At 40.2% G+C, this 23,115-nt stretch overlaps 1 protein-coding gene across 3 annotated transcripts in view; it reads right to left on the minus strand.

Moving 5' to 3' along the window:
- The window catches only part of LOC309392562 (protein FRA10AC1 homolog), a 48,098-nt gene that overhangs the window by 1,864 nt on the left and 23,119 nt on the right, over positions 1–23,115 (minus strand). For 2 of the 3 annotated variants that reach the window (XM_081953954.1, XM_081953956.1), the window contains exons 7-14: positions 21,128–21,212; positions 18,926–18,971; positions 10,566–10,679; positions 9,351–9,393; positions 4,877–5,004; positions 3,743–3,781; positions 2,261–2,339; positions 1,156–1,271 (exon numbers count right to left, since the gene is read on the minus strand). In XM_081953954.1, coding sequence (XP_081810080.1) covers positions 1,229–1,271; positions 2,261–2,339; positions 3,743–3,781; positions 4,877–5,004; positions 9,351–9,393; positions 10,566–10,679; positions 18,926–18,971; positions 21,128–21,212 — 577 coding nt within the window. In that variant the 3' untranslated portion in view covers positions 1,156–1,228. Of the gene's footprint in view, positions 1–1,155; positions 1,272–2,260; positions 2,340–3,742; positions 3,782–4,876; positions 5,005–9,350; positions 9,394–10,565; positions 10,680–18,925; positions 18,972–21,127; positions 21,213–23,115 lie in introns of those variants that run through there. The other variant, XM_081953955.1, reaches the window with a different exon arrangement.

Genomic DNA, 23,115 nt, shown 5'->3' on the forward strand with positions numbered 1-23,115 from the left:
AGGCTTCAGGGACCGTCCGAGGCTTCCCTGATGCCTTCGGAGCGCTTAAAATGACCCTCCGAGCAACCCGAAAGTCACTTCCGGTTTGCTCGGAGGGTGGTTTTAAGCGCTCCAACGGCTTCAGGGAAGCCTCCGGACAGTCCCTGAAGCCTCCGGAGGGCCTCCGGGGGGTCGGGGGAGGCTCTTTTCGCCCTCCCCAGGCTCCTATAAAGCCCCTGGAGCCTGGGGAGGGCAAAAAAAACATGTAAAAATGGGGGGGGTCGTGCGTTGTGCACGCATGCGCACTGGGGGGGTCGCGCATTGCATTATGGGTGCGGCACGCCCGCACTCGACCCCCCTGCGCTCCCCTCACTTGTGGCACGCGAGCCAAAAAAGGTTTGCCATCACTGGTATATAATCTAGAAGGATGTAATTTATAGTGAATATTCATTAGTTTTCTTGTTATTTAGTCCCAACTGTCCATTTCAGTTGGTGTACAATTAATTATTCCAGCAGTGTTACCATACCATCACAGGTATGGCCCAGGTATTGATGGCTTTGATGGCATTTTCACCATTCGTCTTTAGCAGTTTTCTTAATCTTTGCATGCATTCTTTATTATACATATTTTTAACTTGCCCATGCTTGATATTATTCAGCTATAAAATGCCCAGATATTGTAAGTTTTATTGTGTTCCTTCTTGATGGTTTGGTCATTTGGTATTTCAATTCCATTTCTGTTTATGACTTTACCTCAATTTATTGTTCCTGTAGTAGATTTATCTAAATCAATTTCCATTTCTATATCTGTATTTAAAATTCTTACTGTATTTATTAATGACTGGATTTCAATTTCTGGTTTTTCACTAAGCTTCAGATCACCCATAAAAAAACAAATGTCTTTTGCCTTTTTAGCTAACATCAGCTCCTCTAAACTGATTCTCTTTTCATCATCAATAATACCGAATCTTACTGAAAGTATGATTTACATCTACTTATAATTCTTAAAACTTGGCATGTTTAAAAATAAAAACTCCTACCCAACGTTTTAATTTAAACTAACACTTGTGGGTCGATGTGAAAGATACAGAGGATAATTTCTGTTTCCTATTCAAGTAAAAACATATTTTTTTTAAAAAACAACAACCATATTTTAAAAAAAATATTTGAACAAAATGTGAAAACCTGCTTTTTATTTACAGATGTTGAGGAGTATGAAGAAACAAATTTCAGATTTGGAGATCTCATTTCAGAGAAACAAGTCTTGAAAATATTCATCAAATTCTTCCTCCCTATAAAATAAAGGAAATACATAACATGAGTTATTGAATCAGAACAAGACTATAACAGTTTTTATTTATGCATGTAGGAAATGCTCTACAGCAAAAATTCCACATCTTACAGATATACCAGCAAGGTTGTGCTGACAATATTCATCTGACTAGGCATCTGAAGGTTTAGGAATTTCTCTTTAGGTCAAAATGTATTCACTGCAAACTATCCTTTCTACTTCTAGTAAGGTAAGACAAGTAAGTAAGGCAAGTAAGTAAGGCAAGTAAGTATATCCGTGAGCAAGAACAATCCCTGTTCTCAAGATTAAATAGTGAAGAAATTTGATAGAGACTTTTGTTCTTTTGAGTTTTCTAGAGTTGTGAAGAGGCAAATAAAGGAATCCTAACACAGATCAAACTGAGAATAAGAAACTAACCCATCCAATCTTCCAGATACAATGAATAATTATGCACAGTAGGTGTAGGGCTCGTATTATTTTGTACATTCTCAAGCTAAGTATCTATTTTTGTTCTAAAATCTAATCATCTTAGATAGGCCTACTGAATGTTTTTTAAATTTTTTGATTGCTTTTAAAATAATGACCGAGAAACAGCAAAAAATCACCAAGATAAAAATGCATGTGTTATCAAAGTAAAGAAAATGCATAGTGTTTTTTTTTTAGATGAAAGAATGCAATGAAAGAAAAGGGTATTATAGATCAGTTCAGCTATAAATAGTTACAATTCAATATATATGGTAATTATCTAATGCAATTATTCAAGTATATATGCATTTCTCTCATATTTTTACATCTCAGGGATAGACAGATAGACACACACGCACACAAAACTGTATATATACAGTACCTACATACTGGTAATTTATATCTGTGTGTGTGTGTGTGTGTGTGTGTGTGTATAAAAAGAAAAAACAATGATTTTGCTTCTTAATTAAATTATTTTTCTGTTTAGATAAACTTTTAAGGAAGGTCACAGGAAAAAAACAAGACCTTGTTTTTTCTTCAACATCCTGTGGTGGACCTCTCCAGAAATCTGCCTCGGAGGGACCATCTTCCTGATCATCTGAGTCTGTTAAAAAAGATAACAATGTTTAAAATAAAATGATTTTAAGAGCATTTTCCCATTTTGAGCTAGACTTCTTTAACATTTAAAAAACAACAACAATAAAGCACTAAACATAAAATTGGGAATCATCCATACAAAATTTAATTAAGCAGATATTCCTGATCACCATCCATTGGAATTACTATTTTTAGCAGTGACCAATTGGGAACATAAGAAACATGTTCATAGCTACACCCATTGGTGGGATTCAGCCAATTCGCACCTATCCAGGAGAACCGGTTGTTAACTTTTTAAGCCGTTCAGAGAACCAATTGTTGGAAGAAACCTTATTTTGTTTTTTCTACTTTACAGCGCTAACCCTGTAAGGAAGGCAGGAAGGAAACATTCTGGTGTTGTTTCTAGCCTAACCTTTATTGCTCTGATTACACAAACTGCCTCTCCGGTTAACCCTTATTACATTGTAACAGCTAAGGCTAAAGCGCCCATCGACATGAGTGACATTGAGTTGGCCACACCCACTCAGTCACATGACCACAGAGCCACGCCTACCCACTTGGTCATTAGGGTAGAGAACCGGTTGTTAAATTATTTGAATCCCACCACTGGATACGCCCTTTTTTGGGGGGTCCTATATTAAGAAGGGATTTGTGTAGTGGTAAAAGACACAGGTTATAAACACAGACCTATAAGTTCTAGTCCCTCCTCTAGCACAAAACCAGCTGGGCCAGTCACATCCTCTCAACCTCAGGAAGGAGGTAACAGCAAACCACTTCTGTAAATGTTGCCAAAAAAACTGCAGGGACTCACCATATAGTCACTAGGATGTAAGGCTAGCTTGAAGGCACCCACACACAGACCCACAGCTTATATTGTAGTGTTGTGGCTTTATCACATTTTGAATGATATCTCTCATACTTCATTTGACCAAACTAGCCCTTTATAATAAAGGTAAGTCTTCAGGTAGGATTTCCTGGACAGAACTGGCCCAGAACTGGGCGAAAAACAGGCCCAACAGGCCAACCGCAAGTTCATTCCCGAGCTTCCGGTTGGGCCGTTGGGGCTGTTTTTAGCCCTCTCTAGGCTCCATAGGCTTTCCTGAAGCCTGGGGAGAGCTAAAATGGCCTCCCTCAGCCCTCCAGAAGGCCGAAAATCAGCTGGTTAGTATGAGCATGTATGTCGGAGCTGTGGGCTGCCGAGGGCTGCCGTGCCAGCAAATATGGCTCCGTGTGCCACCTGTGGCATGTGTGCATAGGTCCGCCATCATGGTTCTATAGCAATACATTTCTTCCTTCTATGATGTTTTTCTCTAGATCATCAGTTCGTTTTCTTCCTGCTTCGCCTATTACATGATTCTGAAAGTTTATTTACTGAACAGAAATGATTTCCTACATTTTTTTAATACTAACCTTCATCAGTTTGGTTTGATTCTTCCAATGATGCTGGACCTATTAAAAAAAAATCATTTCAGAAATAATTAGTTTACATTTGCACTCCATCAAGTGCCCTTCAGTTGATGATAACAATAGAACCCAGAGTTTCAGACATAAATCATTGTGGCTGTAAGTTGAGGTACCGCAGGAGCAGATTCACTTTTACAACTGTTTCTGTGATGGTCAAAAAGCAAGTCACCATGGTTGTTAAGCGAATCATGCAGTTGTGAAGCAAATCCAGCATATCCAATGGGAGTTTTTTACTTGTAAATGTGAGCTGGTGTTGCGGCCGGTCGGCTGCCGGCCCCTCCAGCAGCCAAATCAGAGGAAGCGGCATGGAAGTCAGGGTCAGCTTCAAGGCAACCTGTGAGTCCCGAAGGGAAAGAGGGAATGGAGCTGGCAGAGAGAGACACAGAGGCAGAGCCTGGGCCATCCCTCAGTCCTCAGATGGAGAGTCAACAGCTCCTAGGTTTAGAGGTAGCTTTTGAGGAAGAGGAGGAACAGCTGGGTCCGACACACGGCTGCGCAGAAGGCAGAGGAGAGGAGAGCAGTGGAAATCTGTGGGCCGATCCTTGGGACAGAAGAGCCACCGCTGCTAGCGAAGCCCCACCCTAGCTCTGGAGATAAAATAGTGGAGACGTGGAGGGTGGAGAAATAGTGGAAAATAGTGGAGGGTGGAGATGAATAGATGGGGCAGACAACTATTCATCTCTCCTAACGGACAGACTTGTTAGCTTGCTGTAAGCTATGGCTACTGGTGCTCCTAATAAAGGAATCATTGTTTCAACTACAGAGGGTATGTCTTGTTTGGGGACGTGGGTCAGAACAGCTGGTTCCCAAGCACTTGAAATGCGATCATGTACCCAAGGGGGAGGGTCAATAGCCATAACTCTGAGGATGGGTCGTCAGTAGCTCTTTTGAAATCCATCATAACTCTGGTTATTAAGCAACCAGTTGTCAGTCAAAGACTACCTGTATTGTCTTATATCTAAATTTAAATTGTAACCTCTCAGAGTCAGATATCCCCATTTTAAAAAATGTAAAATGCACCTGTTATTTAATTAATGGTGAGCCTAAAGGTAACCTTAAATCTTTAAATTTTCTATTTACCTTCATGGATCTTTTTTTTCTTCGCTTTGTGCCTATGTGGTGAAGATGCTTTTGACTTTTTGCCCTTTAAAATTTTGGAACTTTGTTCATTGTTGTCTTGCTTTTTTCCTGGTTTGACCTCCCTTTTCCTTTAGAAGAAGAAATAAATAACATGTCCATCCATCTTCAAAAATGTATAAAATTTGGTTAGCACTGTAATAGTTTAAATACATATTTGCATATAATAAATCAACCTTCCCTATATCATAGTTTAAATATGATGTGCCCAACATTGTTTCTAGCCTGCACAAAATGAGAATAAGGAATATACACTTTTCTCTGCTTGTATTACAGATAAATATGACCGAATCTTTCTGCTTTCAAAAAGTATCTGATTTCAATTGAACTGATATGTGCCACGTTAATTCTAAAGCAGAATTTAAACTGAATTTTAACCTCAAAATATCTGGAAATGCTAGCAGTTAGTCCTTTGGATAAGAAATAGGACCCTGGTTTTCATCAATCTGATACCACCTTGAAGAAAAAAAGGGACTGACTACTTACTAACCACAAAGACAATTGTCCTTATACAATTAGAGGCTATACACACACAGGCCCACTTGTGCATTTCTATTTCATCAGCAAGGTACTAACTAGCTTCTTAAAAGGTACTAACTAGCTTCTTAAAACGTGGATGAATAAAATGCAATGATATTACCAATTAAGTAATAAGGCAATAAAAATAACGACGCTGTTTATCTTTCAGGTAAATTCTCTACTAGTTTTCCTTAAATTATACAACAATAATAGGTGAAAGGATGTGGTGGCTCAGGGGCTAAGACGTTACTTGTCCCAGCTTCTGTCAATCTAGCAGTTCGAAAGCACATAAAAAATGCAAGTAGAAAAATAGGGACCACTTTGGTGGGAAGGTAACAGCGCTACATGTGCCTTTGGCATTTAGTCATGCCGGCCACATGACCATGGAGGTGTCTTTGGACAGCGCTGGCTCTTCGGCTTAGAAACGGAGATGAGCACCTCCCCCTAGAGTCGGGAATGACTAGCACAATGTGCGGGGGATTGGGAATACAAAACAGGATGTGGTGGAAATTGGGCCAGAGTCACAGGAGGAAAGGATCAGAGGGCTAAGAGACAAAGAAGCTTGAAATGTCTAGGAGGAAGGAAGAGGGTGGAGGACACCCCTCCCCCCAGCAGTTCGTGGGGTATATCTAGTCATTATGCGTATAAACCCTTTCTGTAGGTGAACAGTAACTCTTCATATTGTTCTTGTTCCTTGAATTCGACATAGGCTTAGCTAAAGTGACATTTTACAACTGTGAGTGTTCTGACCGAGGCTTCCCAAGAACATGAAGCAAACTTCTTGTCCCGACAAAAAACCCTTTTATTAATTTACTGTGAATTCTGCTCATTCACATCCAGCAAAGTCTTTCAAGGGAGGATTTACAGTCACAGACCTTATCTTATGGAGAGCTGATAAGCCGATATCTGCAGAACTTGGCAAGGATTCCCGGAGAGTCACTAACCAATTAAGCGAACTAATTGTCTCTTGCAAACTCCCCACCCCCTTTCGCTCATTTATTTCCTCTGGGAGGGGCCATTCATCGTCCATGTGTAGCCTTACTCCCAAGTCGGTCCCTGTTCTTTAGCTGTTCCCTTCGCCTGACAACTCTGGGAACAGGCTCCAGCTGTTCGTCAGCCTCACTGATGTCTGACTCTGAAGGAAGCTGATAACTGGCATACGGCTCTGGCCCCCTCTCTGTCTCCAACACAGAGCCATCATCAGAGCCTTCCACAGACTCCAGGACTGGCCCATGTTTCTCCCCAACCTCCTCACTGTCCAAATCTGCTGTCTGCTGGCGGGCCACAACGAGGATGAAGCTTTCCCACCTGGGAAACCAGGCTTTGCTGGCTCTGCTCCAACACCCTCAACGTCCAGCCCCAGTGGGCAACAGACATTAACATCTCTGTTACAGCCCAAGCCCCCGGAGGAGGACCTAACCCAACAGATGTTCCAAAAGATCTTAAAGGGGCAGGAGGACTTGAAGAATCAACTGAAAGAAATGAATGAACAGCTCAGAGAAAATCAAAACCGAACGGCTCAAAATACACAAAGACTGGAAGTTTTGGAGGAGGGGACAGCCGAGATGAGGGGGGAGGTGAGGGGGGTCCAGAGGGGAAACCAAGAACTTGAGAACCATCAGATAAAAATGGAGACTGGAAGTTTTGGAGGAGGGGACAGCCGAGATGAGGGGGGAGGCGAGGGGGGTGAAAGGATGTCTTTTTTCCTTAGATTTCAAAATGTAATTGAGGCTGATGATGAGGATTTGAGGGAGATTATGACAACGCTATTAGCTGAATATATCAAAAAAGACAGACAGCAGTTGGAATGGGATATTGACCTGGTCTATAGAGTCAATTCAGCTTATGCTAGAACACACAATGTTCCAAGGGAGGTCCACATTAAATTTCTTAGAAAGACTACAAGAGATGAGATTCTGAGTGCACAAAGGGGGCAAGTGTTAAAATACAAGAATAGAGAGATAGTCATCCTGAAACAAATCCCAAAGAAAGTTAGAGACAAAAGAAAAAAATATTCGCTTTTAGCGAAGAAACTATACCAGAAAGGGGTTTGGTTCCGGTGGCTTCTGCCAGAAGGTATGCTGATATTCTGGGAGGATACTAGAGTTAGAATTAACACAACTATGGAGGCCGAGGCCTTCATGGAAAAAAACAAAGCGCTCCTAGATAAAGCTGATGATACCACATGTGATACACAAGACACGGGAGGTGCCGGAGCCTTGCCGGTGGGGGGAGAAGAGGCAACATTGAAAAAACTTAGATCACAAAAGTGAATTAGAAAAATAATGCAATTGCTAATATAGGGAATTTTTTCTGTTTAATATAAAATAGATTGAAATTACTTGAAGATATAAGGTAAAAATATGCTGTCAAAATATTTTTAAGTAGTAATTACTTAATGTATTAACAAGTGAAAGTTATGAGAACTGGGGGGGAATGCCATTTCCTGCATAATGTAGCTGCCAAAATTTGTAACTTTATCCACTATCCCCTTTCCTGAAATTTTTTGTAAAACTAATAAAAATTTCTGTTAAAAAAAAAAAAAGAAGTAATTGAGAAGCAAGCTGAAAATTGGAAAAGCAAAGCTATGCATGGCCAATACTTGAAAAGTATTGAAGGCAAAGCTGACCAAAAACTAACTTGGAACTGGTTAAGATCAGGAGTACTGAAAAAAGAAACAGAAGGCTTTATTTTGGCAGCTCAAGAACAAGCCTTAGCCACAAACTGCATGAAGGCAAAAATTCAACATGTTACCACCAACAGCAAATGTCGCCTCTGTAATGAGAAAGATGAGACAGTCGACCACTTGATCAGCGGGTGCAGCAAAATTTCACAACTACCTACAATGCCATGACCGCGTTGCTAAGATTATTTACTGGAAATTGTGCCAAAAGTTTGGATTTGAGTAGAGCAAAAACCACTGGGACCATCAGGTTGAGAAGGTTTTAGAGAAATCTTGTGGGACTTCAGAATCCAGCCTGCCAGGCACTTGGCCTACAACACACCTGACATAACAATAATTGAAAAGAAAAAAGTATGGTTCATTGACATTGCAATACCTGGTGATGCATGAATTGAAGATAAACAGCAAGAAAAAAATCACAAAATACCGGGACTTGCAAATTGAGGATGAGCGACTGTGGAAAAAGAAATCATGTGTTGTCCCAATTGTAATTGGAGCCCTTGGAGCAATACCTAAAGGGCTACCTCGCTATTTGGAAATTCTAAATTTATCGGACTTGAACATTCTGACTCTACAAAAAACCACCCTACTTGGAACAATTTATATCCTGTGAATCTCACCAAAGATTAACCTAATAACAAGAAGAAGAAGAAGAAGAAGGAGAAGGAGAAGGAGAAGGAGAAGGAGAAGGAGAAGGAGAAGGAGAAGGAGAAGGAGAAGAAGAAGAAGAAGAAGAAGAAGAAGAAGAAGAAGAAGAAGAAGAAGAAGAAGAAGAAGAAGAAGAAGAAGAAGGAACATGAAAAAATCACGAAATACCAGGACTTAAAAATTGAAATTCAACTATTATGGCACAAACCAGCAGTGGTAATTCCAGTGGTAATCAGCACACTGGGTGCTATTCCAAAAGCACTGGAATTACATTTAAAACAGTTAAAGCTTGACAAAATCACCATCAGTCAAATGCAAAAAGCTGCACTGCTTGGATCTGCACGTATATTACGAAAATACGTTATGACGTCCTAGGCCCCTGGGTGGGGCCCGACTAGTAATCAATGCCAAATCCGGCGAAACAACTGGCTGCTATGATACAATTGTATAATAATAATAATAATAATAATAATAATAATAATAATAATAATAATAATAATAGTAGTAGTAGTAGTAGTAGTAGTAGTAGTAGTAGTAGTAGTAGTAGTTCATTGAAAGGTGCATTACCTGTGATGAAAATTTAATTTGAAAGAGCATTCTGGACAGAGTCCTTCAAAAAAAAAGAAGAACATATTTTATTTATATGCACATACAGACACACACATAGATTGGAAACCACCTACAAATAGGAGGGATACCAATAATTGTCATTAAAGGCATACGTGATTACAAATTAATATGATTTTGAGAGCCTATTCAGTATAGTACTTAACAGCACTGGCATAGAAACCATGAAGCCGAGTTTCAGTCCTTCCTTGGACACAAAGCCAGCTGAGTGACATTGGGCCAGTCTCTCTCATTCAGCCCTAGGAAGCAAGCAAGGGCAAATCACTTCCACCAATGTGGTCAAGAAAATGGCACTGGCTTGTCCAGCATGTTGTCAGGAGTCAGGCTCATTAGGTTAGGATGCTGAAATATCAACAGGCTCACATTCAAGACCCAGTTGCTACCACGGGATAAGAAGAGCTTCCATCACATGCTCCAGTTCCTGCTGACCCAGTGGGCAACTGTGAGTAGATAGATGGATATCACTTTGGTGGTCAATTTAATGGGGAGATCAAAGGAGGCCAAGTGGGTAAGCCTGGGCAACGGTGATGTCACCATTCAATCCTTTCAACCCGGAAGCACTTTGGTGCTCTCAATACGAATGTAGTAGTAACCCTAATTGAAGGCACATATACACACATATAAATGTTATTTTTATAATTCAGGATTGCCTGAATGAAATATAAAGTGAATATAAAATTTCACTTTGCATTTCTGTAGGTTAACTAAATAACTCCAATTGAAATAAATAAATAAATTGAAATAAATATTGCAAATCTCAATAGGAAAAAAAATATTCCCTAATGCTAATTTATAACACGGAATCAAGACACTTGGGTCACCTTTGGCTAGAATGGTTGTGTATCTGCTTGGACTGTGTGATGGCTGAAAGTCAGCTGGCTAATTAACCTTCCTGATGTCCTTCATTCTCAAATTCTTCCACAGATCAAGAAAAAGTACCAGTTTGAGCCACCTGGGGGGAGGGGTGCAATTGATGCACCCAGAAATTAACTGTCAATCTATCCTGGATTATAAGAGGACCTAATTGTACTTTCTTTTGAATACGTTGTAGTTAAATTTCCTTTCACAAACATTTTTAAAATTCCTAATGTTATTTTTCTACACATTTAAGATGCATTGAAAAGGAAATAAATATTGGCTGCATGATGGACTTACTTAATTTAACAAGTGCATTTTTCTTTTGCCCATGTTCAACATAACCAAAATTCACCTCCCAGCTCTTTAAGCCTTCTTTTTCATCGCAATGTTTGCTTCCACAAGAAAATTGCCCTGGAGAGAAATTAAATTACCAAAATTGTATGAATTTGTACATGATACAGTATTTACAAGTAAATAACTTGCTGAGATGTTCATTTTAAGGGTATTATATTTAAGGATATTGTATTTATTAAATGCTACAAATCATTAATAATGGAGGAAAAAATTAACATATTGATACACTCATATGCATACACTTTAGTCTGATCTTTTTGGTATTTTGCATAGATGGGGAAAGGAAAAAATAATTAGATAGAAATAAAAAGCATTATATTATTTACAATTAGTTATTTAAAAAATGGGGATGAGCCTGTTTCACAGGTGTTTCTGGATAGCTTCTAGCACTATAAATAAGAATACATTGTCAATTCATTTAACTTTTTCACCTTAACACATTTTAACTGTTGTTCCAAGGTTGTTGGAATTTCTGTGAGATTGGGTATTTTATACAAAACAAGTCTTTCTAGGAGCACTCTTAAATTCTCCATAATTATTTGCTTAGGGAAACATAATGGCCATAAATGGATGTAACTTACAATGTAGTTTATCAGAAATTAGCATATTCAACCACACACAAAATAACTTAGCATTCTATCTGTAGGAACAGGCATTTATGACCATGATCCAGATCAGTGATTCTCCACCAGCTAGATATGGGAATACAGAAATAATCTAAGGCACGGGTGTCCCTTGATCTAAATAATGACATGTGATTAAAAGCATGGCCCAAGATCTTTTAGGTGCTCAACCTTAAATGGACGCTCAGTTACTATGGCTTGACGTGAAAAAACTTCTGGTCCTGATGTTTATTCAAATGCCTTCCAAAAAGTCTGCAAACAACTGTTGTGTCTCAGTCTTCCTGCAAAACAGCCAACAAAAACTTCAAAAGAAACAGCTTTTCTGTCCAAATCACCACTGCTCCTGTCTGTTTTCAATCATTTCTGCCTACAACAGTTGAATTCGCATTGTCCTTGCATTTTAGGGAACATTCCCTATCCCTCTGTTTCCCTAGCTGCCTTTGGAGCTTCTTGAAGTAAGAAGCTGTGCAGTGGTGGTTCAGTGGCTAGAGTGCAGTACTGCAGGCTACTTCTGCTGACTGCCGGCTGCATGCAATTTGGCACTTCGAATCTCACCAGGCTCAAGGTTGACTCAGCCTTCCATCCTTCCAAGGTGGGTAAAATGAGGACCCAGATTGTTGGGGGCAATAGGCTGATTCTGTAAACCGTTTAGAGAGAGCTGTAAAGTACTGTGAAGCGGTATATAATCTAAATGATATAGCTATTGACCCTTATTGCAAAATAGCTAAGGTCTTGTAAAGCATGGGTCCTTCAGACTTGCTTTCTGCTTTGACATTTAATTACCAAAGGGATATTTTAGTTAGCATTTTAAAGCCACAACAGTAAAAATTGGCCTAAACAATAGTTCCTATATTCATTACCCTTAAATCAAATGATAAGACATTATCATCTTGGAGACGGCTATTTAGATCATCAGGTCCAATACAAAAAATAAAGTATAATAATTGAATTAACTGTATATTCCTCAGAAAAAAAACACATCTCAGTATCCTTCTTATTTCTATCTGTGTGAAATTCAGATTCCCTGACCGAACAATTGATGATGAATAATACGTAACAGGTGGAGAATCACTGATCTGGATGTTTCCTGAGGATTTTTTTTTTCTTCAACTTTTCTTCCTGCTGTATTTTTACCTAGCTTCAAAAATGACTCCAAGCGTTTGCCCCAAAGCAGATTGCCGTGATGTGTACGTTTTGCTGCAATAATAAAATGACTGTAACATGGGACAGCGTGGTTCAGCCAAGCCCTGCTATATATTACGTTTCGTACTGGATTTCTTCGACGTTATTCTGCATTTAAATGCTACCTAAACCACAAGCGATATGCGGCCTCTTGGAAGGATTCATCTGGATGCCTTCAGAGTGATGCCAATTTGTATGAAGATGCTCACCACCCAACCTTTTTTTTTTTTTAAGATTAACCTCAGACTGTCCGGTTTAGCTGGATTGACAATATCCTCAGATACTTCCATTCTGCAGTATAAAACCAATCATAATCCTAAACCTTACACCAAACGTACAGAACTAAATCATTTCCCGACCACCACCATCAAATAACATTAAGTTCTTGTTAAAAAGAGGGGAAAAAATGAATCCAAGTCCTGGGTTTTGAATTTCTACCCACAACAATAACTATAAAGGAATAATTTATTTTAAGAACCGACAGCAAATGAGTTGTATAATTAACAGATAGCAATCCCTACTAATGTGAAAAGCTATAAGATACATATAAAGTAGAATAACCACACATATATTTATTTCAGAGATGTTATTCTATTTTCTTCACTACCGTTTGGGTAGCGGGAGTGCATGCACATCTGGGCATGTGCAGAACCTTCTGGGCATGTGCAAAGGTCCTTGATAACATCAGGGTGGGAGGGCGGAGTCTCGCACCGCCGCCACTACGGGTTCACCCAAACCAGTGCGAACCAGCACCTCTGATTTATTGGCAAGGAATAAGGACTGAGGAAAGAAACCTGAACCAAATGATTTTTAGAAAAATACACTCTTCCTAATTCTAGCAATGGCTTCAGCTTCAGCTCTAGAAGCAACTTTGGGGAAATTCAGCTGAGAGGATTTACTTGTGGGATTAGCTGGTTATGTTTTTGAGGTGGGAATGTATGAAGGAATTTTGATCAGCTTAGCTAATATCCCATAACTGATTAACTTTCACTCATAATTATGCAACATAACATGGAGTATGGCATTAGAATAATAACCAATAATCCACAACTAGACATGTAAATAATACATATTAATAAAAAGCCCACCCAATAATCCAGAATTAGATCCGTAAATAACTTTCAGTATTTGGCAAATTTAAAAATATTTGGTCTTGGTGTCTTATTTTTATTTCCTCTCTGGCTTCTCAGAATACATGAACATTGCTTGTTATTTTAGACAAGCCAGGATTAGTTGCTGGAGAAATAAATCTAGTATGCATTAACGTATTGTGATGTGTGATAACACCGTTGTAAATTTGACAGTGTGCATTCATATAAAGAATGGTTGCTAGAATTTGGTATGTCTAGTTTAATGAAAAGAAGGACTAGGGATGACATGACAGCAGTGTTCCAATATCTCAGGGGTTGCCACAAAGAAGAGGGGGTCAACCTATTCTCCAAAGTATCTGAAGGTAGAACAAGAAGCAATGGATGGAAACTAATAAAAAAGACAACCAACCTAGAACTGAGGAGAAATTTCCTGACAGTTAGAACAATTAATCAGTGGAACAACTTGCCTCCAGAAGTTGTGAATGCTCCAATACTGGAAGTTTGTAAGAAGGGATTGGACAACCATTTGTCTGAATTGGTATAGGTCATAGAGTAGGAGTTGGACTAGAAGACCTCCATGGTCTTCATTCTCCAACTCTGTCATTCTGTTAAATAGCGAAGTACATTGGTTTAAACCAGAGAGATTGAGGTTCAGGTTGTGAAATCCACTAAATGACCTTAAGGCCAACACAACTGTACAAAAAGTGTAACACAATCCCCCCATGTACCTCTTTTTTGAATAGAATACACTACAGGTAGTCCTCGACTTACCACAGTTTGCTTAGTGACTGTTCAAAGTTACAACAGCACTAAAACAAAGTGGCTTATGACCGTTTTTCACACTTGTGACTCTTGCAGCATCTCCACGATCACACGATCAAAATTCAGATGCTTGGCAACTGGTTCATACGATGGTTGCAGTGTCCCAGGGTTATGTGATCACCTGTGCAACCTTCTGACAAGCAAAGTCAATAGGGAGGCCAGATTCATTTATCAACTGTGCTATTAATTTAACAGGTTGCAGTGGTTCACTTAACAATTGTGTCAAGAAAGAGCGTAAAATGGGGCAAAACTCACTTAACAAGTGTCTCACTTAGCAACAGAAATTTTAAGTTGAGGATACCTGTATATTTTAGCTTCTTTTAGATGGCAAAACTATCTAAATTACATATCACTATGTAGTCAAAACTGTGCATTTAGCCCATGAGAAAATAATTTGAAGTGGCAAAGATACACACATTTCCTAACGATGTAACATCTACAGGTGAAACTCAAAAAATTAGAATATTGTGCAAAAGTTCATTTATTTCAGTAATGCAACTTAAAAGGTGAAACTAATATTTGAGATAAGACTCATTACATGCAAAGCAAGATAGTTCAAGCCATGATTTGTCATAATTGTGATGATTATGGCTTACAGCTCATGAAAACCCCAAATCCACCATCTCAGAAAATTAGAATATTACATGCAATCAATAAAACAAGGATTGTACATAGAACAATATCGGACTTCTGAAAAGTATAAGCATGCATATGTACTCAGTACTTGGTTTGGGCCCCTTTTGCAGCAATTACTGCCTCAATGCGGCCTGGCATGGAAGCTATCAGCCTGTGGCACTGCTGAGGTGTTATGGAAGACCAGGATGCTTCAATAGTGGCCTTCAGCTCTTCTGCATTGTTTGGTCTCATGTCTCTCATCTTTCTCTTGGCAATGCCCCATAGATTCTCTACAGGGCTCCAGTCAGGCGAGTTTGCTCGCCAATCAAGCACAGTAATCCCACGGTCATTGAACCAGGTTTTTGTGCTTTTGGCAGTGGGGCAGGTGCCAAGTCCTGCTGGAAAATGAAGTCAGCATCCCCATAAAGCTCGTCTGCGGAAGGACGCATGAAGTGCTCCAAAATCCCCTGGTAGACGGCTGGGTTCAAACATCTTGCAGTGCGTGCCTCTCCATTCTTCCTCCATACTCTGGGTCCTTGGTTTCCAAATGAGATGCAAACGTTGCTCTCATCAGAAAAGAGGACTTTGGACCACTGAGCAACAGACCAGGTCTGTTTTTCTTTAGCCCAGGTAAGAAGCTTCTGACGTTGTTTGTTGTTCAGGAGCGGCTTGACAAGAGGAATACTACATTTGAAGCCCATGTCCAGGATCCGTCTGTGTGTGGTGGCTCTTGATGCACTGACTCCAGCCTCAGTCCACTCCTTGTGAAAGTCCCCAACACTTTTGAATGGCCTTTTCCTGACAATCCTCTCCAGGCTGTGGTCATCCCTGCTGCTTGTGCACCTTTTTTTCCCACACTTTTCCCTTCCACGTAACTTTCTATTAATGTGCTTTGATACAGCACTTTGGGAACATCCAACTTCTTTTGCAATTACCTTTTGAGGCTTTCCCTCCTTATGGAGGATGTCAATGATGGCTTTCTGCACAACTGTCAGGTCAGCAGTCTTCCCCATGATTGTGATTCCTACTGAACCAGACTGAGAGACCATTTAAAGGCTCAGGAACCCTTTGCAGGTATTATGGATTAATTAGCTGATTAGAGTGAGACACTTTGAGCCTAGAATATTGCACCTTTTCACAATATTCTAATTTTCTGAGATTGTGGATTTGGGGTTTTCATGAGCTGTAAGCCATAATCAGCACAATTATGACAAATCACGGTTTGAACTATCTTGTAATGAGTCTATCTCATATATTAGCTTCACCTTTTAAGTTGCATTACTGAAATAAATGAACTTTTGCACGATATTCTAATTTTTCGAGTTTCACCTGTACTTGGAAAAGAAACAAAATACCTGACATTTAGCATTATTTAACAATGGAAAAGTTCCATAGCTGGTTTCCACCTTTTATTAAAGTGAGACTCTTCTCAAAACAAAGACTATTTGGCTTAATGGATTAATATTTCAACCTGTAAACTTAATTTTCTAACTATACTGGATACATTGTATTATTTATAAATTACATTTGTTTACATCATTTAAACCACTCAGTAACTAGAGTTCTTGCAGACATCACAGGGTGAGGTTTTAGAAGTTATAAATAGGCTAGTAAAATTATGTAACAGCAAAATAATTACATCTGAAATGAAAAAGAAGAGGGTTGCTTAATGTAAATGATGGCAAATAGTTAAAATTGTAGTAGAGGCATATCATATTATAATGGTATTAATACAACCATTTACATTACAGACAGCCCTCATCTTATGTCCACAATTAACCCCAAAATTTTCATTGCTAAGCAAGACAGTTGTTAAGTGAGTTCTGTCCCATTTAACAGCCTTTCTTGCCACAGTTGTTAAGTGAATCACTACTAACTTGTTAAGTCAATATCACAGTCAGCCTCTATGTCGGTTTGCTTGCTATCGGCTGCCATAGTAACGGGGAGGGAGGGGGTTTCGGTATTTGGGAGGGGAATCGTGCTGGAGGTGATATCTCGGGACAAAGAGGGAGTTTTGTTCTCACCATCTTCTGTGCAGGCTGAATGGTCCTGTTTAGGTCTGGTGAAGGTTAACCGTCTCTGCATACCAGATGGATGAGGCCCCACAAGACACCCTTGGGTGCTAGAAATTGGACATTTAGCTTGGGTTTGTTGGGGGAAGGGATTTGGGTAAACTTTTGATATGTACAATTTCATGCCTTTTAGCCTCAGATCTTGCTTTACTTTTGAAGCTATCACTTCATATCCAGTAAAAGTACCATATTTTTCAGAGTGGCTTGCAGAGTTCTCCTGGGGGGTAGCCCCCCCCAAAAGCGAACAAAAAATGGGCCTTTTTTGCGAAAACGGGCCCATTTTTTGTCAAAAACATTGCATGCACAGCCTTTAGGAGGCTTATAGAGTATTCCTGGGGGCTGGAGGGGACAAAATTGAGCAAAAAACGGCTCGTTTTCCCCTCATTTCTGCCCTTCCCAGCCCCTAGGAGCTCTCTGAAAGCCTTCTACAGGCTCTGCACGGCCATTTTGGTGAAGGGGGTGGGGCTTTGGGAGACAAAAAATGCTATATACAGTGTATAAGACACACCTTTTTCTCTCAAAAAAGAGGCTGAAAATCTGGGTGCATGTTATACACTGTATATAGCATTTTTTGTCTCCCAAAGCCCCACCCCCTTCACCAAAATGGCCGTGCAGAGCCTGTAGAAGGCTTTCAGAGAGCTCCTAGGGGCTGGGAGGGGCAGAAATGAGGGGAAAACGAGCCGTTTTTTGCTCAATTTTGTCCCCTCCAGCCCCCAGGAATTCTCTATAAGCCTCCTAAAGGCTGTGCATGCAATGTTTTTGACAAAAAATGGGCCCGTTTTCGAAAAAAAGGCCCATTTTTTGTTCGCTTTTGGGGCGGGCTACGCCCCAGGAGCACTCTGCAAGCCACCTAAAGGCTATTCATGCCTTTTTTTTTTTTTGAAACAAACAGGCCTGTTTTCGTGAAAAACAGGCCATTTTGGGGAGGTTTGCAGAGTGCAAAATTTGCCTCTTCAAAACCTTGGTGCGTCTTATACTCTGAAAAATACGGTACCTTTTCTCTAAAACAATGGAGTTGGGGGCTTCCTTTCTTGAATTTTGAAGGAGGCACGTCTGACAAACACAATTAAGTGAATCTGCCTTCCCATTGACTTTGCTCACCATATGGTCTCAAAAAATGATCATAGGATCCTAGGTCACTGCAACTGTCGTAAATGCCAGTTGCCAAGCACCCAAATTTTGATCACTTGACCACGGGGATGCTGCACGGGGATGTTGTAAGTGTGAAAAAGTGTGAAAATGATCATAAGTCACTTTTTTTCAGTGCTGTTGTAACTTCAAATGATCACTAAACAAATGGTTATAAATTAGAGGTTCTCTCTCTTTACACACACATACACACACACACACACACACACACACACACACACACACACACGAGGATGGAGATATATATCCTAACACACACACGAAACTCCAATAATACATTCAAGAAAACCTACAACTGCATCTCACAACAATCTGGCATGCTTAGTGGTAAACTATATTATTGCTCTATAACAATGATGTTTGATGACTATAACAATCTTAGCAAGCCTGAGGTCATTAAAATCACAATTTACCAAACAATTATTACATGACTAAATTAAGGTATATTAGAAGGCTACGGTACAATTAACTACAATAAGCTCTGGGGCCTGAATTCAATGCTGTAACTGGTAAACTAGAAATAGGTTTTTGTAAGTCAACGAAGATGCTAGATCAACACTTGATGTTAGGAAAGGCCAACAAACATAAGATGAAACCCATTTTTACCTGCAGTTCTTCAGCCTTCAAAGCATCAGATTTTGGGAGCCTGAAGAGGCTGCAGTGATAGGTGAGAAAAACCCTTCCATAACAGAATTCTGCTCATCTAAGTTAGATTCCAAGGCTCAATAAGGAACAAGAAGAAAACTTGCCTTTTCCTGAGACCACTTCTTGCTCGTATCTCCATCTAAATCCAAACTGTTGGAAGGATTTTACAAATACAGAGTTAGTATTTTGCTTTTACAAATTCAGCAAGCACACGGAAATGTGATTCACTGAAGGAGAAAGTAGGCTCTATATTTAGAAGACTGTTTTTTTATTAGAGCAAGCAATGAACAGCAATGATCAATAATGAAAATGACTGTCACATGATTCCATAGGTTGATTTTGTCAGGGTGGAAATTCAGCCCTGTTCCCCTCCTGGGGTAATTGTATTTAATGAGGGATGAACCATGGTTTTTCCCTGAAGTATACTTCATAATTAAGAAAAATAAACCCGAGATATATTCTAAGAAAAACATTTTATTGTAAAGAAAATGAAAACAAAACTTACTAGCTAATGATTACATTTTTGGCAGTGTTCCTGCCTACCTTCTTGGCAGGCAAACAAAGAATAATGATGTGGAAAAGAATGTGGACATGCGTAGTGAGCTTAGTGATAAGAGTCAGATCAGTCTACCGCATGTCTTACAGTTTAAGCACAGCTGGCGAACAAAAAAACGCAGTGACAGATTTTAGGAATGAGGTGCACGAAATAAAAAATGAATATAACACAGCTGTGCTTTACAGGTAAAGGTAAAGGTTTCCCTCGCACATATGTGCTAGTTGTTCCCGACTCTAGGGGGTGGTGTTCATCTCCATTTTAAAGCCGAAGAGCTAGTGCTGTCCGAAGACGTCTCCGTGGTCGTGGGGCCGGCATGACTAAACGCTGAAGGCGCACAGAACACTGTTACCTTGCCACCAAAGGTGGTTCCTATTTTTCTATTTGCATTTTATGTGCTTTCAAACTGCTAGGTTGGCAGAAACTGGGCCAAGTAAAGGGAGCTCACTCCGTTATGCGGCACTAGGGATTCAAATCGCAGAACTGCCAACCTTTCTGATCAACAAGCTCAGCGTCTTAGCCACTGAGCCACCATGTCCCTTCTGTGCTTTATAGTAGGCTTTTTAAAAGTTATGCTTGTCTTTTATTAGGCTTTTTTTTTAATCAGCTGAATTTTGGATAGTCAATATAAAGCATCAGTATGAAGAGATCAGGGGACTGTGTATGTTCTATGACAGCCAGCATTTCAAAGAATGGTCGTAAGTATTACTTGTTCGGTGCCACTAGTCACTGAATGAGCACCCTCAACTGAGGACTACCTGTATATCGACTTAGATTCAACAGGCTGGCCATTCAGCTATATTTCCTTTTAATCATCCATCACACTGGAATGGTTTTCCGAAAACGATCAACTGCTAAGAAGCATTGTAACCATTAAAATTCATAGCCAACGTTATATCTGTTTTCATCTGTGCCAAAGGCTAATTTTAAGTCTCTCTATTGATTTCAAGAAGATGAAAGAGAGGAATGCAGTCATGTCACCATTCTCCTCTCTGGTTCTGTACTTAAGAAATGTGCTGGATCAAACTAATGGTACATTTCAATGCATCTTGCCCATTTATTTGCTAATCTCTCTGAGTCTTAACTGCTGCAGACCATCTGTGAGCGAGAACTATGGCATTGTGACTTTTCTTAAGGACAACTGCAAGAGATCTGTGGAGCCACTTTTGGAAACAGAATTTTCTGCTACATGGTTTGCTCCCTAGGTGTTCATCCAAAGCAAGCATGAGTTGCCAGGTCCAAGCATAGCTCCTACTCAGTAACATAGTAGCTGCCTCAAACATTTGCTATGGTTCTGCAACAGCCATTGGGAACAAACAGATCAACATTGCTTTGTTATCTAAACAAAATCTCTTTAAAAACAACTGTCCTCAAATATGTGGTTTTCATGCACTGCAGTGGTGGGATTAAAAAATTTTAACTACAGATTCTGTGGGTGTGGCTTAGTGGGCATGGCAGGAGAAGGATACTGCAAAATCGCCATTTCCTCACGATCAGCTGGGACTTGAAAGGCAGAGAATAGATGGGGGCGGAGCCAGTCAGAGGTGGTATTTACCGGTTCGCCAAACTACTCAAAATTTCTGCTACCAGTTCTCCAGAACTGGTCAGAACCTGCTGAATGCCCCCTCTGGTGCACTGGCCATAAACAATAATGGTTTTGTAAAACAACTCTCTGTATTGTCCCATTCCCTGAAACAATTTGCTAAAGAACTAAAATTATCTCCAAAACATTTGGCCAGAACCTAAAAATTACCTTGTTTTCTTTGTAGTTTCTCAGATCTGCTATACAGTATTCTTTGAATAATTTATCATAGTATTTCTTGCTCAGCCTCTTCTCCCTGAAAGGTAGAATGATTGATTGAGCAGAAGAAAAAATACAAACGGACAAAAAGAGGTATTCCGCTTTTAACAATGGATAGGTGGAAACGCCAACAAGTTTATTTGCCATTAGGCATTACTTGCAACAGAAAACTTTAAAAAATGGTTGGCATTTATTGTTCAAGTAGCTTGCGATTACTTTACTTTTATCATGAGCATAATATACAGAGTATATTATTTCACACTTCCTAAATGTCTGAAGCGGTATGGTATAGTGTAGTGTTCTCCAACCTTCCTGGCTTTGCAGACTGGTTGGAGGGGGATCGGGAGAGAAGGGATGGTCCCATGTGAGTGGCGGGCTGAGTGCTTGCATGCAGCTCCAAGCGGCAGGCACATGGAGCTTCGCAAACACTCGCACATCACTTCCACAGCACAGTTCCAAACAGGCCAGGGCCCATTAGTGAGCCGCAGCCTAGGAGTTGGGGACCCGTGTTGTATTAGGCTAGTGACTGGAAGACTCTGAGTCTCCCAGTCTTTCCTGCCTTAGGGATGAAGACAGCTGAGTGGCCTTGGGGCCAGCCACTTTCTCTCAGTCCTAAGAAGCAGGAAATGATAAATCACTTCTAAACTCTGGCCAAGAAAACTGCAGCAACTTATCCAGGCAGTCGCCAGGAGTCAAGACTAACTCAGAGGCATCAAATAAATCAGTAAATAAAAATATTCAGCAAAGGAGACTTTAAGAATTAAAATGTGAGCGAGAAGTCACATCCACACAATTTTGACATGCTGCCATCCCATTCAGGCCACCCTAAATCTTGCTAACCCCATAGTGCTTCCCCCCCCCCATATACCTGTAATGGGTCTGTCCTATACTGCAACATCCTAAGAGCCATCCTTCTGTTTCCAACTCCAGTCCCATCCTATGTCATTCAATATATAAAAGGCCTAGCCTCTGTCTGACCAGCATAACATTATGGCTACTCAATGCACTGCATTTTTTTTCTTTCCTGTTGAACACTGACCCATTAATTATTTTATTCTTCTACTTCCTTGAAATTATGGATCAGTTGGTTGACTGTAGATGGCAACCATGAGGTTTTTTTGTAAAAATGTCTCTAGACTGCCACCTATGGGCCACTGGGATTTGCGCAGATGAAATGCAGGCATTGTTTAAGTGCTGCTGAACGTTAGGAGATTGAGAAAAGTAAGACTTCGTTTCCAGGCAGAAGAAGAACATCATGGCTTCAAAACCTAAGGGACTGGTTTGGACAAAACTCAGCAGCACTTTTTCATGCAGCTGTTGACAAAAATAGGATTGCCAACATGATCGCCAACGTCTGATGATGGATTATGGGAGGAAGAGGAGGAGGAGGAGGAGGAGGAGGAGGAGGAGGAGGAGGAGGAGGAGGAGGTTAGGAGAATCTGTAAAATATCCTACGAAGATAGGGTGACGAGAAGAGACAAGAAGCTAAATCTTTCTCTGTGGGAGCAGCAGTACTGGGAAGGGAATGCCTGCCAGTCAGACCACAGCAGCTCAGTTAGCATCCTTTCAATTGCATATCTTAACCTGGAATTAATCAATTTTAAGGCCTGGAGGCTCCAGTTTACCAACTTCTTTTTTTTAAACTATCTGCAGAAAGCGGGAACACTGATCTGCCTTTAGGCTGGTCTATAATCATAATAAGATTTGTGTTGATCTGATCTGATCTGCCTTACAGCCAAAAGAAGACTGAGAAGGTGAGCAAAGAGGTCAGGGATTAGTCTGAAGGAAGTAATCCCAAAGGAAATCGGGAGAACCAACCGGAGTCACAAGACTGCTGGCATCGATCATTTCATTTCAGATTTCTTCCCCAATGCACATCAGTGGGCCCTACATCACCAGCACGGAGCATATGAGGTAGGGCCTAAGGAAAACACCCACCA

The sequence above is a fragment of the Natrix helvetica genome, assembly GCF_964273705.1.
Source record: "Natrix helvetica genome assembly, chromosome: 5".
Lineage (NCBI taxonomy): Eukaryota > Metazoa > Chordata > Lepidosauria > Squamata > Natricidae > Natrix > Natrix helvetica.